Source organism: Sander vitreus, chromosome 4 (genome assembly GCF_031162955.1).
Source record: "Sander vitreus isolate 19-12246 chromosome 4, sanVit1, whole genome shotgun sequence".
Classification (NCBI taxonomy): Eukaryota; Metazoa; Chordata; class Actinopteri; order Perciformes; family Percidae; genus Sander; species Sander vitreus.
Window position 1 is genome coordinate 38,163,808 of NC_135858.1, and position 26,101 is coordinate 38,189,908.

The following is a 26,101-nucleotide window of genomic DNA, read 5'->3' on the forward strand; positions in this document are numbered from 1 at the left end:
TAGTACACATATTAATAATAATGTTATGGTGCCGACAGAAATGTGTCCGCAGCACAGAGTATCAAAAACTGTCACATTCATAATCGTATTTACTCATTCTTTGATAAGATAGTTCCTGATTTAAATAAAAGTTTTGCCAAATTAAAACTGTATTTTTATATAGCCAACGAACACATTTTAACATTTGAGAAATGAAAAGTCTTGCAGAAAAACACATCTATGTTTCTCACAGTAATGTTGGTACTGGTACTGAAACCAGTTACTGGTACTAGTACTGTAACACTTAGAAAGCATAGTACTGAAGAACTTCGACACGATACCCAGCCCGGCTCCAGGTCGTCAGGTTAGAATTAGTTTTCCATTGAAGGACGTTTAAAGTTTTGGAGCACAACTCTTTGCATCTTTTAAAAGTGCGGCTCTAAAGGTTGGGGAATCTAAACTACAATATTAAAGGGTTCTACCGTAGTTTTTAAGTTTTTCTGGCTGCCGCTGGCTGACAGAAGATTGTTGTCTCTTTCCTGGTGCAGTAAAGTGCTCAGAGATGCCTGCAACAGCGGGGATTGTGTGTGTGTGAAACTGGAGGTGTGTGACCAAAAATGCTGGTCTAATGTGTGCATGTGTGTGTGTGTGTGTGTGGCCACAGCAGTGCACAGTCAGCGTATCACTCATTTAGGGCCTGTAGGGCGACCTGGCTTCCTTCCTCAGTAGTGCACTACAAAGGGGACGTTAGGCGTCGCTGGGTCTGCATTGTTTCTCTTTTCACTCAATGAACAAAACTTCTGACATTTAAATAAAATAACACACAGCAGGATTACAAGCTAACTCTACATTCTACTTTACTCTACTCTTACATTACACATTGTCGTGATTGGTTCAGACATTTGTTGCATGTGACAAAGATCTGATCAACGTGAGCAAACTCGTATGTGCTTGGCTTGTTTTGGTCGAGGTAGCGACAGCCAGCTTTGGGATTGGCTAACGATTCGGCCAATAGGATGAGAAAGAGCTACAAGCAGAGTTTCTGATTGGGCCTACAGGTTTAAATACTGACTTGTGGTTGGCTTGCAGGAAGGACTCGGACATTTGCATAAGTGAGGGATTTGTTTTTTTTAATATCAATGGCACAGTAATGGTAGATCCGAGTCCGTCGAACCCAAGTCAGAATCTGCCCATGATAAGTTTTGGTGATACTGGCTGCTGTGCACTGAGCTGGGTCCGACCCTCTGGTAAGTCCCTGTGGTTTTTAGGTCTCCCGTTCTGTTTACGCCTCAATAGACAGAGCTCCTTCACAATTAAGGTCTCTCTCACACGCTCCATCTGCGCATACTAAAAAATAGTGCAATTCTTTTCAGCAATTATATAAATAACTCTAAATTCGTGCTTTTAATTTCGCTCTCGATGTGTGTATATATACTCAAAATGTAATACATGCCAACATGTATGTAGCAAAATGTTCAACGTGAAAGTTGGCACCCCAACAGATTAATGATGTTTCTTTTTCTAAAAACTAGACAACATATAAAAACACAAAAAAACAACATCTTTACTCATAAGAATCTATCAAGTTTAGAAAAATACCCCTACTTTCTCCGTTTTCTCTCTCATCAATCATATTGTTTCTGTGGTGAAGAGTCTTGAACTTTGTGCAAACCTTCTTTAGAAAACTAAAACTTAAAAAGGATTTTAGCGACAACTCCTGCATCGGTTGGTTGATATAAGGCAGAACGATTAGCTCGAGCACTGTGCTCCGACTGGTAAGCTAGTTTAAGATACCGCTAACTAAATGTCTTTCTGGAAGTGTAGCCTAATGTGCTGACGTGTCCCAGTGACCCAGCTAACGCCCGATGCAGGAGTCACTGCCAACGTTAGTTACTGCGCAGTCGTGAACTTGAAACCAAACTAAATGACGTCAAAGCAGGGGGGGGGGTTATCAATAGAAAACAAAACCTGGAAGAAAACAACAAGATTGCAACATTTCGCCATTTGCCTGGATAGAAAGATTTTTTGTAAGCGCGAAAAAAGACAAACAAACACAAAAACGTTCAAAAGTTCTATAGAAACAAACAGAACGAGTAAATATGTATAATGAATGAAGACTAGTTTAGATCAGTCTAATGGAGGAGGGGTGATGTGGAGTTGTTTAAGAGAAGAAGGAGGCGTGTATCCACCCTTCCCTTTGCACCTTCTGCCCTCCATCTCTGACATCATCGGTTCATCTGACGTGCTCCTCGGACAGGAAATGCTTCTTCAGTCCTAGCCCGATCCGTGAAGTGGGGAAACTGTGAAACTGACCACATGTCAGCTACAACTACAACTAACGAGAATCAGCCCTTAAACCATTCAGAGTGGATTTCTACCATTCACCAGGTCGTTCCTCATTGGCTACTGACCACATGCCAGGTGGCGAGCAGACAAAAAATCCTGTTTTTTCCCCGCAGGCTAGGAATAAGGAAGCAGTACTGTCACACCTGCTGAGGCTTCTGGGATTTCTCCTTCGTGTTCCTCGCATTCCTGTTGTCCACACTTCCTTGCTGCTGAGGTGGAGGTCGGAGTAGGCCATGTATGAATGAGGACGGGGGTGCTAGCGAGGACGATACAGTCCGATGGTTGTGGCTGGGGGTCAGGGATGTCGGGTGGTAGTAGTGCCCGATCACCTCGCTGTAGGTCGGGGGAGCTCCTTCTACTCGAGAGCCCTGCTTCTGATGCCGGGACAAGGCCTCCTGGGCTTCTAACACACTGACGCCTGAATGGACGCTCGGAGGAGGGGCCTGCAGACTGGAAACAAAACAACAGGGTCCCAAATCAGACTGATGGGAGCAGAACAACAGGGTCAGAATAATGAGGATTACAGACTGTAAGGATTACGAAGAAAGGTAGGGCTAACGCATCAAGATGTTTAGGGCCGCAGCTAACGATTACTTTCATTGACGATAAATCTGTCTATTATTTTCTCGATGGTGGAAAAAGTTGATCAGTGTTTCCCAAAGCCCAAGATGACGTCCTCAAATGTCTTGTTTTGTCCACAACTCAAAGATATTCAGTTTACTGTCACAGAGGAGAGAAGAAACCGGAAAATATTCACATTTAAGGAGCTGGAATCAGAGAATTTTATACTTACACGGTACCTACACCAATAGCCCGTTTCCACCGCAGGAACCCAGGAACCATTTTAAGAACTCAGAAACCTTACTTGCGTTTTGACCGAAGGAAATAACGTTTGAATTGAGTTCCTCAGCCATAGTGCCTAGCCTCAGTCCATGCTCTGGGGGTAGTACTTTCTAATGGCACAGGAACTACTGAGGCAGAATTTCAGCAAGTCGCTGATGGACTGTGCAGCTGCTACAACCTTTGTACGGCTTCGTTCACACAGTAAGCAAACACTGCTCGCAACTAGAATCAATATCAGGATGAGGAACGCACATTTCTTGTGTATCATGTTTATTATTATATATAGTTTGACTTCCCAATAGGTCTGTAAGAAGGGAGAAAAAACTACACAAGAGACACGTAGGGTCATGGATAGTCATGGAGTGACTTCAAACACAACAAATGACTGACAACTTGTTAATGGTTACCTGGCCTGCAGACAGGAGCTGGATGGGTTGAGGGAGTGGGAGTCGAACACTGTTCGGTTGGGCGGTGCTCTGACCGACTCGCGGTTCAGCTCCATCTGTTGCTCTGGGTCTCGAAGCTGCAGGGTGCAGAGGCCCTGGTACGGCGGGGGCTCCTCTCCGTCCGAGAGGCAGATGGTGGGAGGAAGATCGATGAGACTCTGGGGCAGGTAGGGATATGTCGGCTGGAAGCGACTCGGGGCATATGTGTGCTGGAAGCGCTGGGACTGGAGCGGAGGCTGGGGCTGGGGCTGGGGCTCCCGCTGAAGGTAGGACGAGGGGACCCCTCTGTCTGGAGGCCGGGGGTTATACACCTGGTGCTGTGGTGAAGAATGACATCCGATTACTGCTGTGCCACACTTTGTAACATTAAACTTAGCTGTTTTTAACAGATTTTTTCTCACCTCATTAAGACCACTGGTTGTCCCTGTCGCCTCAGAAGACCACAGACCTGCCTCCTGGGAGAGAGAGAGAGAGAGCATCTCTTTGAGTTGATCTATTGAGCAATTTCACTTTGATTTAAACCCATTTACCAAAGGTATCATATGTGTCTTTAGTACTATCTACACCTGTGGTACTGTACTGTGGTACTGTACTGTATATCATGTGAATTAAGCTGATTTAAATAAAACTGACAAAGAGAGACAGAGAGCAGCAGTATGAGTATGTATGTACCTTATTTTAGTCCAAACTAGTCCAACAGCATACTATATAGTGTTTGATGTACGGTTGAGTCTCTACTATACACTACTTCTGATACATACTTTAGAAATTAGCATTTCAAAAATACATGTATTGCATGCTTTGGTTTGTTGTGTTGTATGTTGCACTGTAGGACAACTGTGTCTGTTAAAAGCATGTTTTAAAATCAAGCAAGTGTGGTATTGACATTTTTTAAGCACTACATACATAAACTACATACATATAAAATAGCATGTGCATGGAACTCAGCTCTGTTGTGCTTTTCTTTGATTACATTTTTGTCCACTAGAGGGCTCCGCTGATCAACTCATTTCTACGGGGCCTTTTTGAAATATTCCCTTCCTTTTGTTTTTATCATAAAGTATTGTCTTTATGTCTCAGTGAATCTTGTAGCTGCCTATATGAGGCCTGCTGTAGTATCTTCACATCTAAATACTGAAAAATGTAACATTTCATCAATTGTTTGTTTAATTCATAGTGTTGTTCAGACCATATTAACCTTAATTAACATTAAGGACTCTGTGGTGGGAAACTGCTGGCTCCTATAAATTCCCCATCAGTCTCCATGGATCTACAACTGACTTGATAATACATGGAGTAACAAGCTCAATGATCTCTTCCCCAGAAGGAATACACACACTGCTGTGGAAATGATTTGAAATCCGTTGTGTCTTGATGCCTCGCAGTGAGAAGACAAAAGCAGCCTTTTACTTCTGTAAAAAAATGTTTGGAAGGAACTTTTCCAACTTTTGTGCAGGTTTTTTGTTCTCTGGTGACAGTTTTCCTAACTGTCTGCCTGCGTGTCTGACTGACTGTATGTGTGTCAGTGTGTCTGTCTGCTAATCCAAATTAACTAGGACAATGACTCCCCTGAGCTTATCAGAAGCTCTATGTGTGTCTGTGTGTCTGTGTGTGTGTAGTTCCAGTCTACATGTAAGATATGAGTAAAGGATGACGCACACACATACATATACACACACACACACACACACACACACACACACACACACACACACACACACACACACTAGTGGTTAAGTAGCAGGTGATTTATGGAGCACAAGTGCAGTCATATGTTTGTAGAAGCCTGATGTGTAAGTCACTGTGTGTGTGTGTGTGTGTGTGTGTGTGTGTGTTTCTTGAAATAGTTGTTGCGAGCTGCTGTGGCCCTTAATGAAGAAATGAATCAGTGTGTTAGTGTTAGCCTGCAGGAGTGTTTAATCACCGGATCACATGCTGTCACTCAGCGCTCCTGGTTCTGTCCTCACTGTGACTAAACTACTAGACACACAGCTCATTCTGCACAGTGGGGAGTCTGTTTCTACACTGATATTTGAGTATATTGTTAAGTATGTTCGGCTGCTCGTAATTAAATTCATAATTCAAATGTTTTAATTTCCTGCATTCATGTTTTTGTGCTGCTGTATGTAATGCTCTCCATTTGCATCACATGATTAAACATCCTGCTTTATTTTTTTGTGACTCAAAAATCTCTGCTATGAAAGCTTGTTGCTTTCAGTAAAAATGACCCACTTTTTCTAAAGGAATTCATATATTTCACCTTAACTTAGCAGCTATTTCTTTGTCTATTTTATTCTAGAGAAACCAAAGCTATGAAATCTATGCAAAATATGCATCTTAAATAATCAGGCAGCCGTCTGGTCAAACTAACTCACTTAAAGAAAAATGAAGTACATTAAGTAAGCAAGTGTTTCCTGTGCAATATGCTAAGTTGTGTTTTTACATTTGCTTGTTCAATTCATTATTTATTTGAATACAATGTATACAAGCATCATGACACACTGGGTGTAAATGTTAGACTTACGTTGGCCAATGGCAGGTGTCTCCTGCGTGCAGGGGCGTGTCTGGAGAGGAGGGAGCGTGCTGATAGGCGGTAGTGGTTCAGCAGACAGGTGATGACTACCACCATCACCATCATCACCACCACGATCACCAGGATCTGGACGAACTCCAGCTGGGCTACAACAACACAGAGACCAAGACCAAGATCAGTTTACTCGCCGTGGTTAGTCCTACTCAGCTGTACAATGGCTTCTGTGGCGCTGGACGAGCTTGTCAAGTCTGACAAACATAACCTCTGATGATGTCATAGTGATGTCATTAAGCTACGTTCAGACCAAAAAAAGCGGTGAGTGGGAGTGTCACTTAACAAACGCCCGTTTGTGTGACGTTTTGTTGTGTTATTAAACCCCCCAATATAGCACAAGTAGACGTTATATTTCACAATTACTGTTTTCCGTCAGATTGTTTATAGAGGTCGACGTTTCCGACCGCACCTGAAGGCAGCTTCATTTCACAGGAGAGAGAGAGAGAAGAGAGGAGCGAGACACAGCGAGTGCTTAGTTGTTGCAGGAACCATTCAGCTTCAACACAAACTCCCGGACACTTCAGTGCTTGTGTAACGTTTTGTTCACCCTCATAGGGTTTTAAAAACGTTCTCGTGGCAGCGATAGAGTTAGTGATGTTTCCTGTTTACTGTACGGGGTTCTCACACCGCCTCAAAACACACCGACCAGTCTGATCGACGGTTACATCACTGGCCACAGCAGCGTGACGTGGGGTTGCATTTCTCCAAAAGTTGAGTCGGTCTCAACTTCTGCGTTTTTCTGAGTGTCCCCCCTGCGTCAAACCACGCCGCTGCCTAAACGCACTCCCCCCATTCAAAATGAATCAGAATCAGCTTCATTTGCCAGGTATGAGGACACATACGAGGAATTTTGCTTTGGATTATACATTGCTCACAATGTGCTTACTCATACAAAACAAACAATAAAACAAACAATATATATGAATAATATATCAGGCCTTAAGGTTATCTCCGCTATGGATTTTTAACGTAGGCCTGCTTTACGAGCTGGGGCAGGGGAGTTTGCAAAACATGGGCATTTTCCCAGGCAGGGAGAGTCTAATGAAAACATTCCATCCAGTTGCATTCTGGGAAGTGTAGGATGCAGTGTTTTTTGGGTCTTGACTCATACTATGGGCTATAAGTCAGGATATATTGCACAGCGCAAAGCAAAACACTTTATTCAAGAGCTCACTGCTTTTACAAAAGGGCAGTACAATACTGTGTATAACTTTTCTTTCTTAACCTGAAATAATAAAGTTATTTTTACAGCAGTACTGAAAAACACAGCTAACATAATGCTTCATTTAAAGTAGGGCGGTCGCAGGTACAATCCCACTCACATATACACATTGTACATGTGGAGGCAAGAGAAACCGTTTTCACTTCAGCTGTATTTTTTATGCTGGACATTACAAATAAACTTGAAGTAATATAAAGTAGTATAAAGTGTGGGTGAAAATAAAGAAGTTAAAGCAAAATCTATAAATTCCTATTAATCTTTTCACATGTGAAACCTGTGTTTTACTACAGAGGAATAAGCTACAGTACGTCAAGCTGTGGTTGCACGGCCTTGTTTTGAAAATCTATTTAAATGTCATGACATTGTGTGACATCTTTAGTTTACTTGTTGTGTCAATACATGAATATTGTTTCAGTATTTGATTCATTTATTGTTGGTTTGAGCTTCCTGATTGGATATGGTGATGAAATAAATAAAAAATCCAATTAATAAATAATACACACTAGCCCTACTATGACTTCAATCAGCAGTTTACATTCATTCACATTATGTCGTTAATGATCGTGATTCTAAATGCTTTAACTGTAAAGTCTCAAGTCAGCAACAAGGTTAGTATGTTTCAGACACAGTCCAGACAGAGATGTAGTCCTTATGTAGAGGTCAGGGTGTGCTGACACACACACACACACACACACACACACACACACACACACACACACACACACACAAACACTGAGCCAGACTAGACTAGACAGACAGGGCTGGCTTTGTTTGGCCCTCCTGCATCCACCACCCCCACCAAAACACACACACACACACACACACACACACACACACACACACACACACACACACACACACACACACACACACACACACACACACACACACACACACACACACACAGAGCATGTTTCTCACACTTCTTTTACAGGGAGCAGGCGGAGGTCAGGGCCAAGTCAGACAGAAGAACATAAAGTAGCCTACACACACACACACACACACACACACACACACACACACACACACACACACACACACACACACACACACACACACACACACACACACACAGGTTTTCCGACACATCACACCAGTTCTCACAGCCTTGTTGTGTTCTTCTGACCAGCTAACCATTACACACACACACACACACACACACACACACACACACACACACACACACACACACACACACACAGTCAGATGACTCCTATAACTCATGCAAAACCTTTTTATGAATTCAACCATTCATGATTCTCAAACTAGTTTTTCCCCCACTCTGAAACCTAAAACCACTTAAAAAACAAGCCTGGTACGACTCTACTGACCAGGTCACACATTACATGAACACATTAGATCAATAAAACAGGGAAAAGGAAACCAGTGACAGATATAGACCAAATCCTATATCCTCGTCAATGTCATTTGGCATCACAATATCAATATCAATATGTATCACAAGGCACCGAGCCAAAATGCTTATGTTTTCAATAGTTAGCTCGTTCTGGTTTACTAACTGCGTCGCGAGTTATAGGAGCTTAGCTGGGAGCTTCATGGAGACAGCTAACGTTAATGTTAGCTGTCCTACAGCTATCAGAGTTAGCTTAGCTGGGAGCTTTCATGGAGACAGCTAACGTTAATGTTAGCTGTCCTACAGCTGTCAGAGTTAGCTTAGCTGGGAGCTTCATGGAGACAGCTAATGTTAATGTTAGCTGTCCTACAGCTGTCAGAGTTAGCTTAGCTGGGAGCTTCATGGAGACAGCTAACGTTAATGTTAGCTGTCCTACAGCTATCAGAGTTAGCTTCGACTTCACAGATTACCTTCTAACAGCTGTATTCTCAGCAACATGACAATCTGCAAGAAACAGGTTGCTAATAAATCACCTAAATAGTAGTGACAGCACCGTTTGGCTTAGTTATCAATGCCGTTAGCATCGTCGCGTTACTTAGTTTATGACACATTGTTTCGGCTGTGCTTTCTAACATGATGTCATTGTGCTAACCGAGCAACGTTAGCCTTTACAACTGAGCCGTTTCACTACACTTGTTAGATAATGTTTCATTCCAGAGTTCTCTGCTGATTTGTGTTTGTCGCTGTGTGCTCGTGGTGGAATATAATGTAAACAGAGAGCGGCGTGCCAGAAATGTGCCATGACGTAGTCTCCTTCAAGACCAGGCTGATGTTAGAAGTCCCTCTAGTGGACACAACGTGTAACAACAACCACATGCTGATAGTGGCATTGACAATGCATAAGCCTGTGTAGTGTAGTACATATTAATAACAGGCTGCATTTATTTGAATATTTTTTTAAAATATAACAAATGAAATGTGAATGGTATTATTTTTGGGGTGTTAAATTATGGAATGAACTTAATGATGAAGAGGGTCTCTGTTGAGTTTTAAAAAAGCTTTAAAATATAAAATAATTAAGAGTTATGAAGTCATTTGATTAAAATGTAAAATGACCAGGCTTGTGCTTTAGTATTCTACGGGTATATGATAGGATAGGCAAAAATAAGCCTTGGCTTCAGCCTATTCCTTTTTCAGTTAGCTACGGTGCAAATTGATTCATCATCATAAAGCCTTTAAAGGATACAATAAATAACTTGAGGAGTATCATATCATCCTCAACAATATTAGCCCTTAGTGCAGAGACCTTCAACAGGGGGTCCAGGACCTCTGGGGGTCCTCAGAATTACTGCAGGGGTGCCGCCAAATTGTTAATTTTTTGAAAGTTTCCAATAAAATTAAAAAATCTTAATATGAATCCAACATATTATTTGCAATATTATTAGCAAAAAAAAACCCCACTGATGATAGGCTTACTGGCCCATAAGGTAGTAACTAAGATCCACAGTTCAGCCTAAGGATTCACTGTGCCAAATGGTTTACATTTAAACATGATTTATAAAATCATGCCAACAATTATTATTTTAATAGCTTAGTATTCGATGCACTAAATAGGTATGTAAAGAGGCTTTAGGCCGCCCACAGGTTATTGTAGGCCCAGTTTAATATGCAACTTAATTTTATACAATGCACAGTATGTATTAGGGGGTCTCTGATCCATCTATCTTTTACTTAAGGGGTCCTTGGTTTAAAAAACGTTGAAGACCCCTGCCTTAGTGTCTAGAACATATCAACACAAAGAAGGAAATCACAGCTGATTAAAGATTAAAGGATTTCTTTTCAGTAAGCGCCGATGACAAACTCACCGCACAGTTGCGTCTGAACACAGTTGTCATGGTTGTGACTCCCTGACGAAGGCTGCATACTCTCTGTGCTCGAAAAGAGCTCCACTTAGACTTTCTCCAGCAGACGTTTGTGCTCCTGTGATAATTATCCTGAAGACCTTCTTCCCAAACTAAAAACACAAAACTAAAAAGAAACTAAAAACAAATCTTCCCGCTGCAGTTAAACTCCAAACTACATGTCCCGTGGATGCTGCAACACCGTGTGTGCATCCTCACCGGGTGACACACACACTCTGAAGCTAGACTGAGCTTTGTCTGCAACTTTTTCTCACACTAATTCCCACACTGTCAGGACACACACACACACACAGACATATTGAGGAAACAGCTGACCAGACCCCTCCTGCCCCACAACCCCCTCCCAATAGCTGTGAACAAAAGGGGTCAATGTGAGGGAGGAGGGGCGGGAGAGACACAGAAGAAAGAGGCGGAGTGGTGGGAGCGTCTGGGAGACACAGATGGGTCAGAGGGACAGACAGAATAATGATGGGAGAGAGAGAGAGAGAGAGAGAGGGAGGAAGGGAGAGAGAGAAAGAGAACAGAGAGCGAGAGAGAGAGACAGAGAGAGAGAGAGAGAGAGAGAGGGAGGGATAGAGAGAGAGAGAACAGAGAGAGAGAGAGAGAGACAGAGAGAGAGAGATAATGGTGAGGAGGGGTGGGAGAGCAGAATCTCTGTGCAAAATAGGTCAAATTCTAAAATAAATGTGATTGAAGACAGCTGAAAAGCTGTCACTTGAGTGTTGGGATAACCCACTTTTAAAACGCTGCCACTTTGACAATAACTCGACAGGGAAGTTGTGTATTTGTGTTGCGCTGTGGAGAAACAAGAAGAGATTGGAACATACTGAACATATCTCAACACAGGAGATATGCTGCAGGAGTGGTTTGAGAAGTTTTGATATGTTTTGATACATTTTTGGGTGACTCTCACGTCTCCAGAGCTGCTGTGAATCCGAGCCGACTACAACTGAAGAAACAAGCTCTACACTTTTCAGAGCCACTTCCAAAGCCAAGAGTATTTCATTGTCAAAACATAGACTTTCAGTGGACTATTCCTTTAATGGGAATTACATGTGCACAGACTATTTCTCCTGTTTCTATGGGACATTAGACAGGATGAGCTCCTGATTACCCACCGAACAAGGTTCTGACTAGGCCTGCACGATATTGGGAAAAAACGGACATTGCGATATTTTTTTTCCTGCGATATTCAAAAAGACATAAATAGCTCTAATCATTCTCGACTACTGGGGGGATTTTGTAGGAGAGTGCATCTACATAGAAAATAAAAATAAAAAAGTTATTTTCTAATGTGAACCTTCAATCTTTGTTGAACGTTAATGCATTACAAACACCAAAGCCAGTAAGGCTGTGACTCCTCTTCTGAAGAGATTTTAGAGAGGGACATTAGGTAGTTAAATACACTGGTTGACAGACATGACACCATTGTATTCATATATCAATCCAGGCTAAAGTGAATGATATTAATAATGCATGCATGTTGCTTCCTCTAAATTTCAGGTTGTGGTTGACTAGCGGGGCCTGCTTTGGTTGTTTGATGACTTGATCAACATTGGTTGTGATTGGTGGTTAGTTGTAGCCTGACCAGCCAGACCCACATCCAGATGTTGGTCTGGGTCTGACCCACATCCAGATGTTGGTCTGGGAACTCCCCATTGGCAGGGCTCAATCCGAGGGGCGGGATAAACAGTTGTCTTTCAGATTCCCTCTGCACCAATAGGACAGCTCTCCAACCAATCAGAGCAGAGCTAGCTGATAGATTCCACTCTAAACTCTGAACACATCTTCCTTTTTTAAGAATGACTTCAGGGCCGTTCTTTGTTCTTTTCTCAAAGAAAAGCTGAACTCCAAGTCTTCCAGAGACGCTGTTCACCAGCAGCAGCAGCAGCCATAAGCCCCGCCCACCCACTCTGCACACGATGTGATTGGCCTGACTAGAGTTTGGTTTTTCCAGCTCGCAAGCTAACGGAGAGTTGCTAGACGACCCTGGCTGCAGATTACAGTTGCTGCTGCTAGGGGGGTCTAGATTTCTAGGCTAGGTTAGTTGTGCATGCAGAGCCTGCATGTCACACACTATCAACAAACTCTGTGTATCCAAGAACACTTAAATCAGTGTAAAAAACGTTATATCAGCCACAGAGTTCTGTTGTAGATTGTGGTTCGCAGCTCCAAACCATAACGTTAGTTGGGACAGACACCTTGTTTCTTCAGGCTAACTATGTTAGCTTTAGCCTGGCTGGTAGCAGCTTTCTGCGGTGAAAAAAGGACGGGAGATGTCGTGATTACGCTGCATTAATCAGGTGATTTAGTTTGTCTTTTCAGCGTACATAAAACACTGACTACTGTCGGACTAACGTTACGTCACATACACACGTTGCCCACGTGGCTACCTGTCTTAAAGGGGAAGGATTGGCCGGTAACAATCACGTAAAAGGAGAACGGTGAAAGTTTACTTTTCTATCAAGCAGCAAAACAGTTTTAGCTAGTGCTGGCCATTTTCTCTTTTTTCTGAGCACACTTGATGGCGCTCTCTCTTTAACAAAGGGTTGAAAACCCACTGAATTGCCATTCCTTTAACCTTTTTCTTTGAACAGAGAGCGCCATCTAGTAAGCTCAGAAAATAAAGACAATGGTTCACGAAGCTTCATTTGACCATCACTAGTTTTAGCATCAACATCGCAACGTCCTGCGATGTGACTGTCGCGCATGCGCACATCACGATGTAGACGGTGAAACCAAATATGGTGCAGCCCTAGTTCTGACTATCAGTTACTCAACAACTGCTTCTCAAAGGTTTGATTTGTAGGAATATTTAATTAAGAGTATGTGTGTATGTGTTCGCTGCAACAGAGCTGCGTGCAGTCAAATAGAGGAAGTGGTTAAAAGTACTCTGGGTGACCTCTTGATGCACAGAAGGTTAAGCTTAAGTCATCAAAATAGTTAGGGCCTTATATAGCATAAAAGTGAATTGTTTAAAGGTTACAAGACAGAAGAGAAGTTGCCCCAGACAGAGGCCCCAACCCTGAGTGGGTGAGTGGGTGAAGATAGCAGTGTCTGTCTGGAGACAAGATGACAAAGCCTTGCTAAGAAGAGAATAAAGGCTGAGGGAAAGGATAGTTCGGCGGTCATTCGGAACAAGAACTTGGTGGACCGAGCTCAGACTTCATGTGTGTCTCTAGGGAAACTTAGACTCTGTTTTTGTGAACCCACAGCTGTGATTGTAACTTATCTGCTGGACTCCTCCTTGAGTTTTGGTATCCATAAGTCCTATCAACGAATACGCGGGAATTAGAGTAATTAGAGTCAGATATCTCGGCCTTCGGGCCTGTGTCTTTTTCGCCGAAATTCCCTTTCTACAGATTATGTAAAACATCTTCTGGTCACAGGTGAATACCACACATCTGACAAACATGAGGGCCAAACCAAAGAATACTACCAGGTATCTCCATTTTCTCGGTAAGTTGGTGTCTTGTGTGTAGAGTTGTTCTGTTACCAGTATCATAAAAGCCTTCGATACTATTATCTGATACCAAGTAATTTAGACCCTAAAAACGACTTTAAAGTAGTTTTACTGTGATAAAACAGTTGTTAGATAACTTTAGTGGCCTATACAACACGTTGTGCTGGCAGCTACTGTTTTTAGAGCGATAAATGGAGTGTTGTGTTAGAGCTAAAACATTTGCAAAATGTTCGCAATTTGGCAATCATTTACACGGGACAATCCCACCAGTGAAATGGTGATTTGTACAGTGTGCAAGGCTTCAGTCTCGAGGGGGGGCCCCACTAAAGTTTCACTACTGCTTTATACGGTTTAGTTCAACACACACATACACACATGTATGACTGTACTGTGGTTACTGAGTTCATAACCTACATGTGACCCACTTCCACTTAAAATTTTTGAAATATTGCATCTATTTGGAGGTTAGATATTTAAATTATTGAACGAAAGAGAGAACGAAAGAAAGAAAGTTCTCCTTAATCGTCATCATTACATTATAACGGAGAGCAAAGGATGAAGTGAGTGAAGGATGGAAAGACATTGAGCAGCAGGTGATCTGAGAGGAAATACACACAAACACCCACATATGAGGAAACATAAGCAGACTAAAATAATGAAATGTAAACAGATCACATTCCTCTGCATATTAAACTGAACTGATCCAGTAAAAGGCAAAAAGGAACTGACACTTTGATGCCAGCCTCGCCATCTGTGCAGAGCCACCCAGACCTCCACTGTGTGTGTGTGTGTGTGTGTGTGTGTGTGTGTGTGTGTGTGTGTGTGTGTGTGTGTGTGTGTGTGTGTGTGTGTGTGTGTGTGTGTGTGTGTGTGTGTGTGTGTGTGTGTGTGTGTGTGTGTGTGTGTGTGTGTGTGTGTGTGTCTGTGTGTGTGTGTGTGTCTTTGTGTTTTTCTTCTTTTCCTAAACCCAACCCTTCCCGCTGTATACAGCTATGCAATTGTTGGTATTATAAAAAACGTGCTGACCATCACAAAAAAACAAGATAAACGTGTATATACACAAATCAAATTGATTAAATTACGTGACCATTTTCACAAACTTCCGTGAGACTGTAAACGTAATAACATATTGCTGTTTCCATTCAGCTTCTCTGATTTGATGAGTCATAATTCATAGAAAAATACTTGCTGACTGTGTATCTGTGTGTGCTTGCGTGTGTGTGTGTGCGTGCGCGTGTGTGTCTGTGTGTGCGTGTCTGTGTGTGTGTGCTTGCGTGTGTGTGTGTGTGTGTGTGTGTGTGTGTGTCTGTCTGCCTGCAGTAAAACTTGTCAGCTCCCAAATGGGGAGGTCAGCAGGTCAGTACGCAGACCTCCTCCCCTCCTTTATTCTTATTTTTCACGCTCTCCCTTTTCTCTCTACTGCTTCTTCTTCCTCTTTCATTTCCTGCTGTCTCCCCTCCCTCACTTACCTCACTCCTTCCATGCTGCATACTAACAGGGACATCATCTTCCTATGTTATGTTTCCATCCAGATGTTCTGCACATTGGAAGTGAATTTCCAAAAGAAGACTACATTATAATATCGATACACCACATTTTTTCCACTTTAGCAAAGCAGAAAAACATATTTTTTGTGTGCAATATCCAGGCACATTTTCAACTCAAAATACACACAAAAAGGAAAGAACTTGTACTTTCTTTGCTTTCTCTCTTCCTCAACCATTCCACCTCTTTTCTCTCTCTCTCTCTCCCTATTCTCAGGCTTTATTGGCATGACAAAATCATCTTTAAAGCAAATGTGTTGTGCAGATGCAACGGTGAAAAACATCCCTAAGGCCAAAACACGCTTCAGTGAAGATACACAAAAACCCTGTTTCTTTAACGCTGAGCCAAACTGCACTCAGGATTTACTGCGTTTGATTTCTGTCACACTCTTAAACCAAAAAAGTGTACAGTTGTTTGTGCCAAATACAAAAAATACACTAAATGTATAGCTTTCTTAGGCTTCTTTCCCAAACTAAATCTTGCACCTGCCCAATATATTCTGTATGACTGCATCCAGAGAGGCCTTTATTTCAGCAGTTACTTCCTTCACCTGATCTACTCTAATTGTTTTTCTGAAAATGTTCATTCATTTAAAAAGCTGTACGCTCCAGAGTTTCTCTACATGCTTGTCTAAAAGTTTTTTGTTTTTCTCTACTCGTACAGGAATAGAGTCTGTTGGAGAAATAAAAGCTGAAATGTTGTATTTGTTTATGTATAAATGGTTATCATTCATATTTTTGTTGCTTAAAACTGTAAGAAGTGTAAGAAAAGGTATTTGTATCTGTCTTTTAACACACTCCTAAGTGTTATTTTCTAAATCTAGCATGCAAAGTGGTGCCTGTATTCTCAGAAAAAGAAATGCAGACTTTCAAAATGATGTTTTTGTTGACATTCTGCTTTAGATGTTTGTCCTGAACTATCTAGTCTGTTTTTAATGATGTGTAATCAAGCCAAAGACAATTATCCACTTTGTTTCACATTTCTGGCGAGGGCGGTCTCGTCTCCGCACAATGACTCACAGAGTTGCAGAAAAAGAACGATTCAGGTCTTATTTCCTCCTAACTTTATATTACATGTCATTTAACTAAATAACTGAGACTAACTAAGACATTTACACACATTACATTGGTTTGGTCACTGACGGCGCCGACTCACCAACTTAAAATCTTTTTCTCTCTTGTTATTACACGCTGACTTACTGAGTATTTACTGACCGGCCAGGTTAAAGGGCCACTTCGACAATTTAACAGCTCAGTTTGGATACTGCAGTATGTAACAGAAAGCCTGAGTTACAAACTGGAGGTGTGGAAGACGAGGCTGCTTCCCAAGATTTAAAGGCCCAATGAGGAAAACCCTTAAATGTTGCATTATGGAAGCTTGATGGTAGGAATGGGCACCAAGAACCGGTTCCATCTCAAAATCGTTTAAAAAATTCTGATTCCAATTTTCAACAAGCTTTCAAATCTGCCGGCAGATCTAGTAATCTCTGGAGGTATGTCCCTCTTTGGTTAATGTATTATAAAGATGGAGGTATGTCCCTCTTTGGTTAATGTATTATAAAGATGGAGGTATGTCTCTCTTTGGTTAATGTATTATAAAGATGGAGGTATGTCTCTCTTTGGTTAATGTATTATAAAGATGGAGGTATGTCTCTCTTTGGTTAATGTATTATAAAGATGGAGGTATGTCCCTCTTTGGTTAATGTATTATAAAGATGGAGGTATGTCCCTCTTTGGTTAATTATAAAGATGGAGGTATGTCTCTCTTTGGTTAATGTATTATAAAGATGGAGGTATGTCCCTCTTTGGTTAATTATAAAGATGGAGGTATGTCTCTCTTTGGTTAATGTATTATAAAGATGGAGGTATGTCCCTCTCTGGTTAATGTATTATAAAGATGGAGGTATGTCTCTCTTTGGTTAATGTATATAAAGATGGAGGTATGTCTCTCTTTGGTTAATGTATTATAAAGATGGAGGTATGTCCCTCTTTGGTTAATGTATTATAAAGATGGAGGTATGTCCCTCTTTGGTTAATGTATTATAAAGATGGAGGTATGTCTCTCTTTGGTTAATGTATTATAAAGATGGAGGTATGTCTCTCTTTGGCTAATGTATTATAAAGATGGAGGTATGTCTCTCTTTGGTTAATGTATATAAAGATGGAGGTATGTCTCTCTTTGGTTAATGTATTTTAAAGATGGAGGTATGTCTCTCTTTGGTTAATGTATTATAAAGATGGAGGTATGTCCCTCTTTGGTTAATGTATTATAAAGATGGAGGTATGTCTCTCTTTGGTTAATGTATTATAAAGATGGAGGTATGTCCCTCTCTGGTTAATGTATTATAAAGATGGAGGTATGTCTCTCTCTGGTTAATGTATCATAAAGATGGAGGTATGTCTCTCTCTGGTTAATGTATTATAAAGATGGAGGTATGTCTCTCTTTGGTTAATGTATTATAAAGATGGAGGTATGTCTCTCTTTGGTTAATGTATTATAAAGATGGAGGTATGTCTCTCTTTGGTTAATGTATTATAAAGATGGAGGTATGTCCCTCTCTGGTTAATGTATTATAAAGATGGAGGTATGTCTCTGTATTATAAAGACGGAGGTATGTCTCTCTTTGGTTAATGTATTATAAAGATGGAGGTATGTCTCTCTTTGGTTAATGTATTATAAAGATGGAGGTATGTCTCTCTTTGGTTAATGTATTATAAAGATGGAGGTATGTCTCTCTCTGGTTAATGTATTATAAAGATGGAGGTATGTCTCTCTTTGGTTAATGTATTATAAAGATGGAGGTATGTCTCTCTTTGGTTAATGTATTATAAAGATGGAGGCGCTACATGGCGGCCGTCATTCGAGAGTATCTCGTATGTATTCTGAATGTCAGATTCTACGTACAAGAATACTTAGTTGGTGGAAGTAATTACACATGAGCACATATTAGTGAAAGAACAAAGAGGTTTTTGCTAAGAATCAACTCAAAACATTACACAATGGAGCTTTAACAATTCTTTGTTTACGTCTGTATCTTGTGTGTCCCCTGACTTTATGACAGTACAATACTGGAGTACCCCTTTAATATACATGCTCCTTTACTCCTTTACTGACCTCATCTGACAGGATTTCCCTGCAATAAAATCAAATTTTTTTAAAACATTTCCACTTCTCATGTCACGTAGTATGCGAGAGACTGCAGATCTACTCCCTCCCTCTGTGGTGTTGTCTAGACAGGAGGCTGTAAGCCCAGCAGGCTGGCAGACACTCCATGGTTAATCTAAAGCAATTAGCTCATTTGTCATCCGCTGCCTGCTCTCCGTCTATCTGCCCCCTCCTCCTCCTCCTCCTCCTCCTCCTCCTCCTGCATTCAGCTAAAGGTCACAGGCGGTCATTGCCGAGTCAGATGGCTTAGAGGCTGCAGACAGACAGAGAGGGGGGGGGTCAGGAGAACGGAGGGAGGGGTGGAAAAGAGGATGATATGAGGGTAGGAGAGAGGAAGGAATAGAGACAAACTGAGGAAGAAAATATGCTGGGAAGGAAGGAGGGAGTGGAGGAAAAGGATGGAAAGAAGTAAGGGAGGATGCATGTAGGATGCAGTGGAGGAGGAAGGAAGAAAGGAGGGAAGGAGGGAAGGAAGGAGGGAAGGAGGGAAAGAGGGAGGGAAGGAAGGAGGGAAGGAAGAGGGAAGAAAGGAGGGAAGAAAGGAGGGAAGGAAGGAGGGATGCTGGACATCAATCAGAATTGGGAGTGCTGAGACAGAGCCGGTCTATTATACAGTCATACTAAATGCTGTCATGGTTTTTACAACACAATATATACTGTATGTCAAAGCAGACACAGACATTGAGGTCAAGCATGAAAACTGCGAGGAGATGATGAGGGGGCGAGACAGGATGTGCACGTGAGCGAGAGATGTGGCCTATGACCAGTTCATCATACAGTAGTTTATAAGGCCCAGAGTAATACAGCTGTTTCATACAGGAGACAAGCATATAAACGGTCAACCAGCGTTAGATATGAAACAGATACACATTATTTTTTTTATGTTTTCCTGTATAATCAAGACAGAGCTATAATCAAATCACATATCCATCTGTACAGTGTTGCTGCACAATGGCAGTAATTACAGTTAAATCACATACTGTACCCTCTCCAGGGGACTGTAGGATAATCAGTGGCCTGACAGCTTCGGTTAGCCTACTTTGACTCACTTAAAAAACTCTGAACAATCCAAAACATCTCAATGTGTTTGTGAGCAATTGAACACCTCCGACCAGTGGCCGGTTAGCTCAGTTGGTACAGCTTTGGTACAGTTGGGTGCACATATGCGGAGGTTTACTCCTCGATGCAGAAGGTCCAGGGTTCGAGTCCGACAGTTTTCCTGCATGTCTCCCCCCCTCTCTCTCCCCTTTCATATCTCAGCTTTCCTCTCTAAAAAAGAGAAACGGGCAGGAAGAGAGAGAGAAGCTTGCTAATTTCTCCCTCCCCCCTCTCCTGTCTCAGTCCTGGGATGACTCGACAGTCTGGGTAGTCAGAAATAGCACAGACAGCTGTGTGTGTGTTCGAGAGAGAGCAGGGAGAGAGAGAGAGAGAGTGTGTGTGTCTGTGAGAGAGAGAGAGAGAGAGAGAGAGAGAGAGTGTGTGTCTGTGAGAGAGAGAGAGAGAGAGAGAGAGAGAGAGAGTGTGTGTCTGTGTGTGAGAGAGTATAGGTCAATTGTGCACACAATTTGTTTGTTTGCCAATTTCCATGAGAAAGGCTATAGGGGGTAGAAGTGGGACACACACACACACACACACACACACACTCCATTGACTTTGGAAGCCACGGTCATGGTGCAGCCAACAAGTGTGGGAACTTTGGTCCACAAAACCTCCACTATACTGGTCTCAACAGTGGGAAAACAGAGAGGCAGACATATATTTGTGTGTGTGTGTGTGTGTGTGTGTGTGTGTGTGTGTGTGTGTGTGTGTGTGTGTGTGTGTGTGTGTGTGTGTGTGTGTGTGTGTGTGTGTGTGTGTGTGTGTGTGTGTGTCTGTGTGTCTGTCTGTCTGTGTGTGTGTGTGTGTGTGTGTGTGTGTGTGTGTGTGTGTGTGTGTGTGTGTGTGTGTGTGTGTGTGTGTGTGTGTGTCTGTCTGTGTGTGTGTGTGTGTGTGTGTGTGTGTGGGGTTGAGGGAATTCATTTGGATCCCTTCCTCATGTTTCTATCTGTCTCTTTTCTGATTCTCAGCTTCCCATCTTCGCTCTTAAAAAGGGAACGTCATTTTCAACACGTCTCGTTTGGGACGCCACACGTCACGTTTCACTTGAACTGGACAGACGCAGATGCAGCAGGAGAATGGACTAAAGTCCTGCATTACAGTAAATATCATGGTACTGTAAATTGTCTGGAAAATGAACTGTAAAACTATTTATAGATAAAACAACCAGATGTGAATGTAACTTTATATCTAATTCAGTGAATACAAACATGACAAATGAAAGTAGTACTTCATCAGTGATTTAAAAACCACATAGAAATCCTAGATTGCCATAAAGCAGATTGATTGGTTGGTTGGTTGATGGATTGATTGATTTACATACACATACAGCAACTTCTCTGGTGGTAGAGACATTTATATTATCTCATGCTATACATAGACCTAGTCCTGTCAACCAAGCCTACACTGCAGACTGGGACATTGTTCCACCCATGAAGAAGAATACATTATTAGCGTAAAGCATGACAGAAGTAATAGAGGTAATAGTAACAGAGTACTGGATGAGTCAGACGGACTAGAATAAATAGAATAGATGAGAGTAGAGGGGAAGAGAGTGGAGCATTAGTCTAAATTTAGCGTGCTAATCCAGGGAACTCCCATGTTAAACTGTGAGTCCCATCTGGAACACTAGCTATGCTAACGCTAACAGTGAGTGGGTCACAGGCTCTCATATGACTGATATGAATGATATTAAAAGCTTTAAAAAAATTCAAGTTCAAACATCAGTGCCATCTTTAATATGGGTCACAGAGTGCTTTTCTATGAGCTTGGTATTTTGATCACGTCAGCATTTTAGGAAGCTAATTAGCTACAGATTAGCTCGTTGACAACACACCTGAACAACACAGCAGCTGGCAATTCCTTCGTTGACAAACTCTACTTCCAGAGCAAAGGTGCATTTGTAGTTAGTTAGTGCTATCAGTCCACTAGTCTGGATCAGCAGAAGTACATTTTCAGGATAATTGCCCTATGTGGTCCTATCTCACACCTGGCGCAGCGCAGTGCAAAGCCCGACCCAAGTGTCTTTGCTAGTTTAAGACCGACCCAGTTGTCAGTTTCCCGTCCAGCGCCCATGTGGTTTAAATAACAAATGCACCTGCACCCATCTCTGGCCCATGGGCATGCTGGTCTTACAGGGAGGTGTGTTCAGGTGCATTCTGGGCATGCTGGTCTTACAGGGAGGTGTGTTCAGGTGCATTCTGGGCATGCTGGTCTTACAGGGAGGTGTGTTCAGGTGCATTCTGGGCGTGCTGGTCTTACAGGGAGGTGTGTTCAGGTGCATTCTGGGCGTGCTGGTCTTACAGGGAGGTGTGTTCAGGTGCATTCTGGGCGTGCTGGTCTTACAGGGAGGTGTGTTCAGGGGCATTCTGGGTGTGCTGGTCTTACAGGGAGGTGTGTTCAGGGGCATTCTGGGTGTGCTGGTCTTACAGGGAGGTGTGTTCAGGGGCATTCTGGGCATGCACCAGGCGCTTCACGCTGTGTGCTTAGATGGTTAAAATAGGGCCCTCTGTGTTGCTGTTCTCAAACTCTGCTTCTGGAAACCAACAACCTTCGAGCTAGCAAGATACACGCTGAAAATGTCAAGTTTTGAAGAGAATTTGGATCACACAACAAGACAGGCCTGCTTGGATCTTTCAGGGAACGATTGTATGATTTATAAAGAATATGTCAGATCATTTCCTCTCTAACTGGGAGGTTTTGGGACTGATTGGTGGGATTGCTGTGGACGAAGTCCACACGGCGATACACTGGTAAGAGCCAATGAGGTTTAACCATGAATCAGCTCATTTAAATATCTCACGTTACTGTGTTGTGTCAACAGTTAACTTCATGTAATATTGCAGGGTTCAACAATAAAGGTTGCCCGATGGCGTCGGCGAGTAAATATACCAACCCACTCTCCCGTTAGGGCATCATGACATCAGAATCATTTGATTTGAATGTGTCGTTGGCCAATCAAGAATTCAGTTGGCGCTTGATGCAATTTTTTCCGACATTTTTTTACACTCTTGATGCTTTCAACGTTTGACTTTTCAAAAAAATAAATATTCGGACGTTGTGTTTTTTGACACATTTTGATGCTTTTTTCCCCAAAGTTTGAAAATGTTTTGACCTTTAACCCGACCCTTTTTTTGATGTTTTTTTTAATTTATTTTTTTCGTTGTTTTTCCTCGGAAAAAAATAGCATAGGGGCCAGTAAAAATTGACTTTGGGCAAGTAGATGTTTTTTACTTCAAGTGAAAACAAACCTTAGCATTGACCCCTGTATGTATGCAGTGCTTTCTTTTGCGGGATGCCAAAGTTTCACCAAAACAAGCTTCTTCCGAGTATTTTGCAGAGCCACCGTCGCTGCGTCCGGAGCTTAGCGCCGCCCGAGGTGATTGTGATCGGTTTAAAGAAATGCAGACAACCCAGAGAGTTTTTTTTTCTCCTATCCCAGAATGCATGTGTGGTTCAGCCAGACCTTACTCCACAGCTCTGTGGAGATAGGTCTGGCAATGCGAGACTATTAGTCCGGCAGGCCAGAGCCTTTTGATCAAATGAAAAGAGTACCAACATTTGAGCACCACATGAAACCACCTTGAATCAATATAGTATGTGGGGACTGTATTTCAGGGGTGTCTGGTGGACCTTAATCAGCAGAACATTTGTCTGGCATGCTGATGGTTGTACTTTGTGGATGTGCACAATTGGTTCAGAAACAGTTTGAAGTGGTACTCTCAACATTTAATCTAGGTCAATTGTATGATATTGTATATTGGGGCCGCATTTAAGGGGTGTCTGGCAGGCCCTTTGCAGCAAGTAATTTGTCTGGCATGGTGATTTTCGGGTTCGGTGGGATGTGCTTTTTCATTTCAAGGTGGTTTCATGTGGTACCTCCTTCGTTAGATCCAGCCCATATCTGAGGGCGGGCCCTTTTTTGGTGTCTGCCGGGCCCTTTGCAGCAGATAATTTTGTCTGGCAGGGGCCATTCAGTACTCTGTGTGACCTGCCTGTTCATATCAGATTGGTTTGGGATGGTACTTTTGAATGTTTGATCGAAACACATTTTTTCAGCCGTCTTTGAGGCCCCTAGGGGCCCAACGCAGCAGTGGGGCTCCGGCAGACATCCATATCTGCATATGATGCCCTGGATGCCCCTGTGCTCAGATGTTGGTACTCTTTTCGTTTGATCAAAAGGCTCTGGGCTGCCGGACTATATTACTCCATACACACACAATCCACACCGCTCCAAAGCAAAGAGGTGGATCAACAGACCGGCCGACAAAAGCATCCCATCAACAGACCGGCCGACAAAAGCATCCCATCAACAGACCGGCCGACATTAGCATCCCATCAACAGACCGGCCGACATTAGCATCCCATCAACAGACCGGCCGACATTAGCATCCCATCAACAGACAGGCCGACATTAGCATAGAGCTATGCTGCTAAAAACTGCCTGAGCTTGTCATTCCGCCTCCAATCACACTTCTGTGATTCATTGTTATCATGAGCAGCACATCAGGCTGGCGAGAGCAAAATGGGCGAAGCACTGATAGAGTCATTTTAAAGCTTCCCAGTTTGCTGCATCCTGAAGAACAGTTGCATGCATCACTAGGGTTGAGATCTAAAGTAAGCGTATTGTTTCTCCGTTAGTTTTGAATAACACCATATTATTAACACTTTCTACGTTGCTATGCTAATGCCTCAGAATGATGTAACATCATGAAAAAGAATTTCAAAGATACAAAACATACATTATTCGTAGTTTTATTTTCCTGGGCTTCTCCTTGATCTATTTCTTTATTTATATTCTTGCTAAGGTGGACTGTGGTTTGTTTGAAGCTAAACTAACATATCATATTTCCACCCTGTTTGTGTCGGTGGGATATGCTCTTCACCAGCATGTAGACAGTAATAACCTAAGCTTTAAGTTCCCATTCCTGCACCGGGGACATACAAATAATGTAGACTCAAGATAAACGACCCAGTGGCTGGTAAAACTCACTTTTTATGTTGATATCTTATCTTTTGTTTCGGCTTACTTTAGTTTACCCCCGGTGATTAAAGGTGCTCTAAGTGATGTTGGGTGATGTTATTTCTTGTTGACGTTCAAAGTTTTGTCAAACAAAACGAGGCTAGCTCGCCCCTCCCTCATCCTCATCCTGTCTCCTCCCCCTCCCTTCCACGCACTAATGCTGCGTTCCAGACACCATGTTTAGCCCGTAAGTTACGACTTCAAGTCACGACTCACGACTTGGTAGCGTTCCAGGCAAAGTCACGACAAACTCTTCTAGCTAGCGTTAGTGTTAGCTAGTGTTAGCGTTAGCTAGCGGCTACATACCATTGACATTACTAGCTAGCTGATACTGCTTAATTTAATAAACATAACCTGTAGTTGTACACAATCGTATGTGTATTGTTTTGATTACAATGTGCGGAATTACTTTACGTTGTATGTCTATTTATTTCCATTTCTCACCGTTAATCACCGGCGTCTCTACAGCATCAACAGGGGGCGCCATTGTTGTTGATGTGTGTGTAACTGGGAGTACAACGCTCTGGTACCAGTTCACGGGGAGTAAGTTAGGGGTTTGACTGCCGTTCCAGGGAACTTTCACGGGAAGAAGGTTGTGAAAACACCAGTTACAGGTTTCCTGGAACGCAGCATACCCCCCCAACCCCCACCCCCAAATCGTTCTTGTCGGTTATTGGCTGGAAGACTGTTTGTTATGTTTGGTGGTGCAGGTTGACGCAGTTTGTTTTTGTTGGTGTTTGTGGAGCCTGGGCTGTCTACAGAGACTGCGTTTTTTTACAGTGTGTTCAGGGGACAGGCAGCTAGCAGATAGATGACATGTTGTAGCCTAAAAAATGCGTGACAACCCTTAGAGCACCTTTAAGGTCACTTAACCACAAACAGCTGTCTGGCTGGGCTTAAAAAATAAATAGAAGTCTGTTTTTTTGTGTTGACACTTTAGAAACATCAGTAACATAGAGACAAACCACAGACAAAAACACCTCACCTAGTGTTGTCATGGGCACACACGGTCAGTCATGGTAACAACTGAACATAAAGTCCAACAGAAATCACTCTCTCTTACACACACATACACACACACACACACACACACACACACACACACACACAC

General features: G+C 42.4%; 1 protein-coding gene across 1 annotated transcript in view; it reads right to left on the bottom strand.

The window, feature by feature from the left end:
* Positions 1–1,364: 1,364 nt before the first annotated feature.
* The window catches only part of pmepa1 (prostate transmembrane protein, androgen induced 1), a 45,915-nt gene continuing 21,178 nt past the window's right edge, over positions 1,365–26,101 (bottom strand). Inside the window, exons 2-5 of the mRNA XM_078249553.1 lie at positions 6,139–6,293; positions 4,016–4,069; positions 3,576–3,931; positions 1,365–2,775 (exon numbers count right to left, since the gene is read on the bottom strand). Of these exons, the coding sequence (XP_078105679.1) occupies positions 2,463–2,775; positions 3,576–3,931; positions 4,016–4,069; positions 6,139–6,293 (878 nt within the window). The 3' untranslated portion in view covers positions 1,365–2,462. The remainder of the gene's footprint in view (positions 2,776–3,575; positions 3,932–4,015; positions 4,070–6,138; positions 6,294–26,101) is intronic.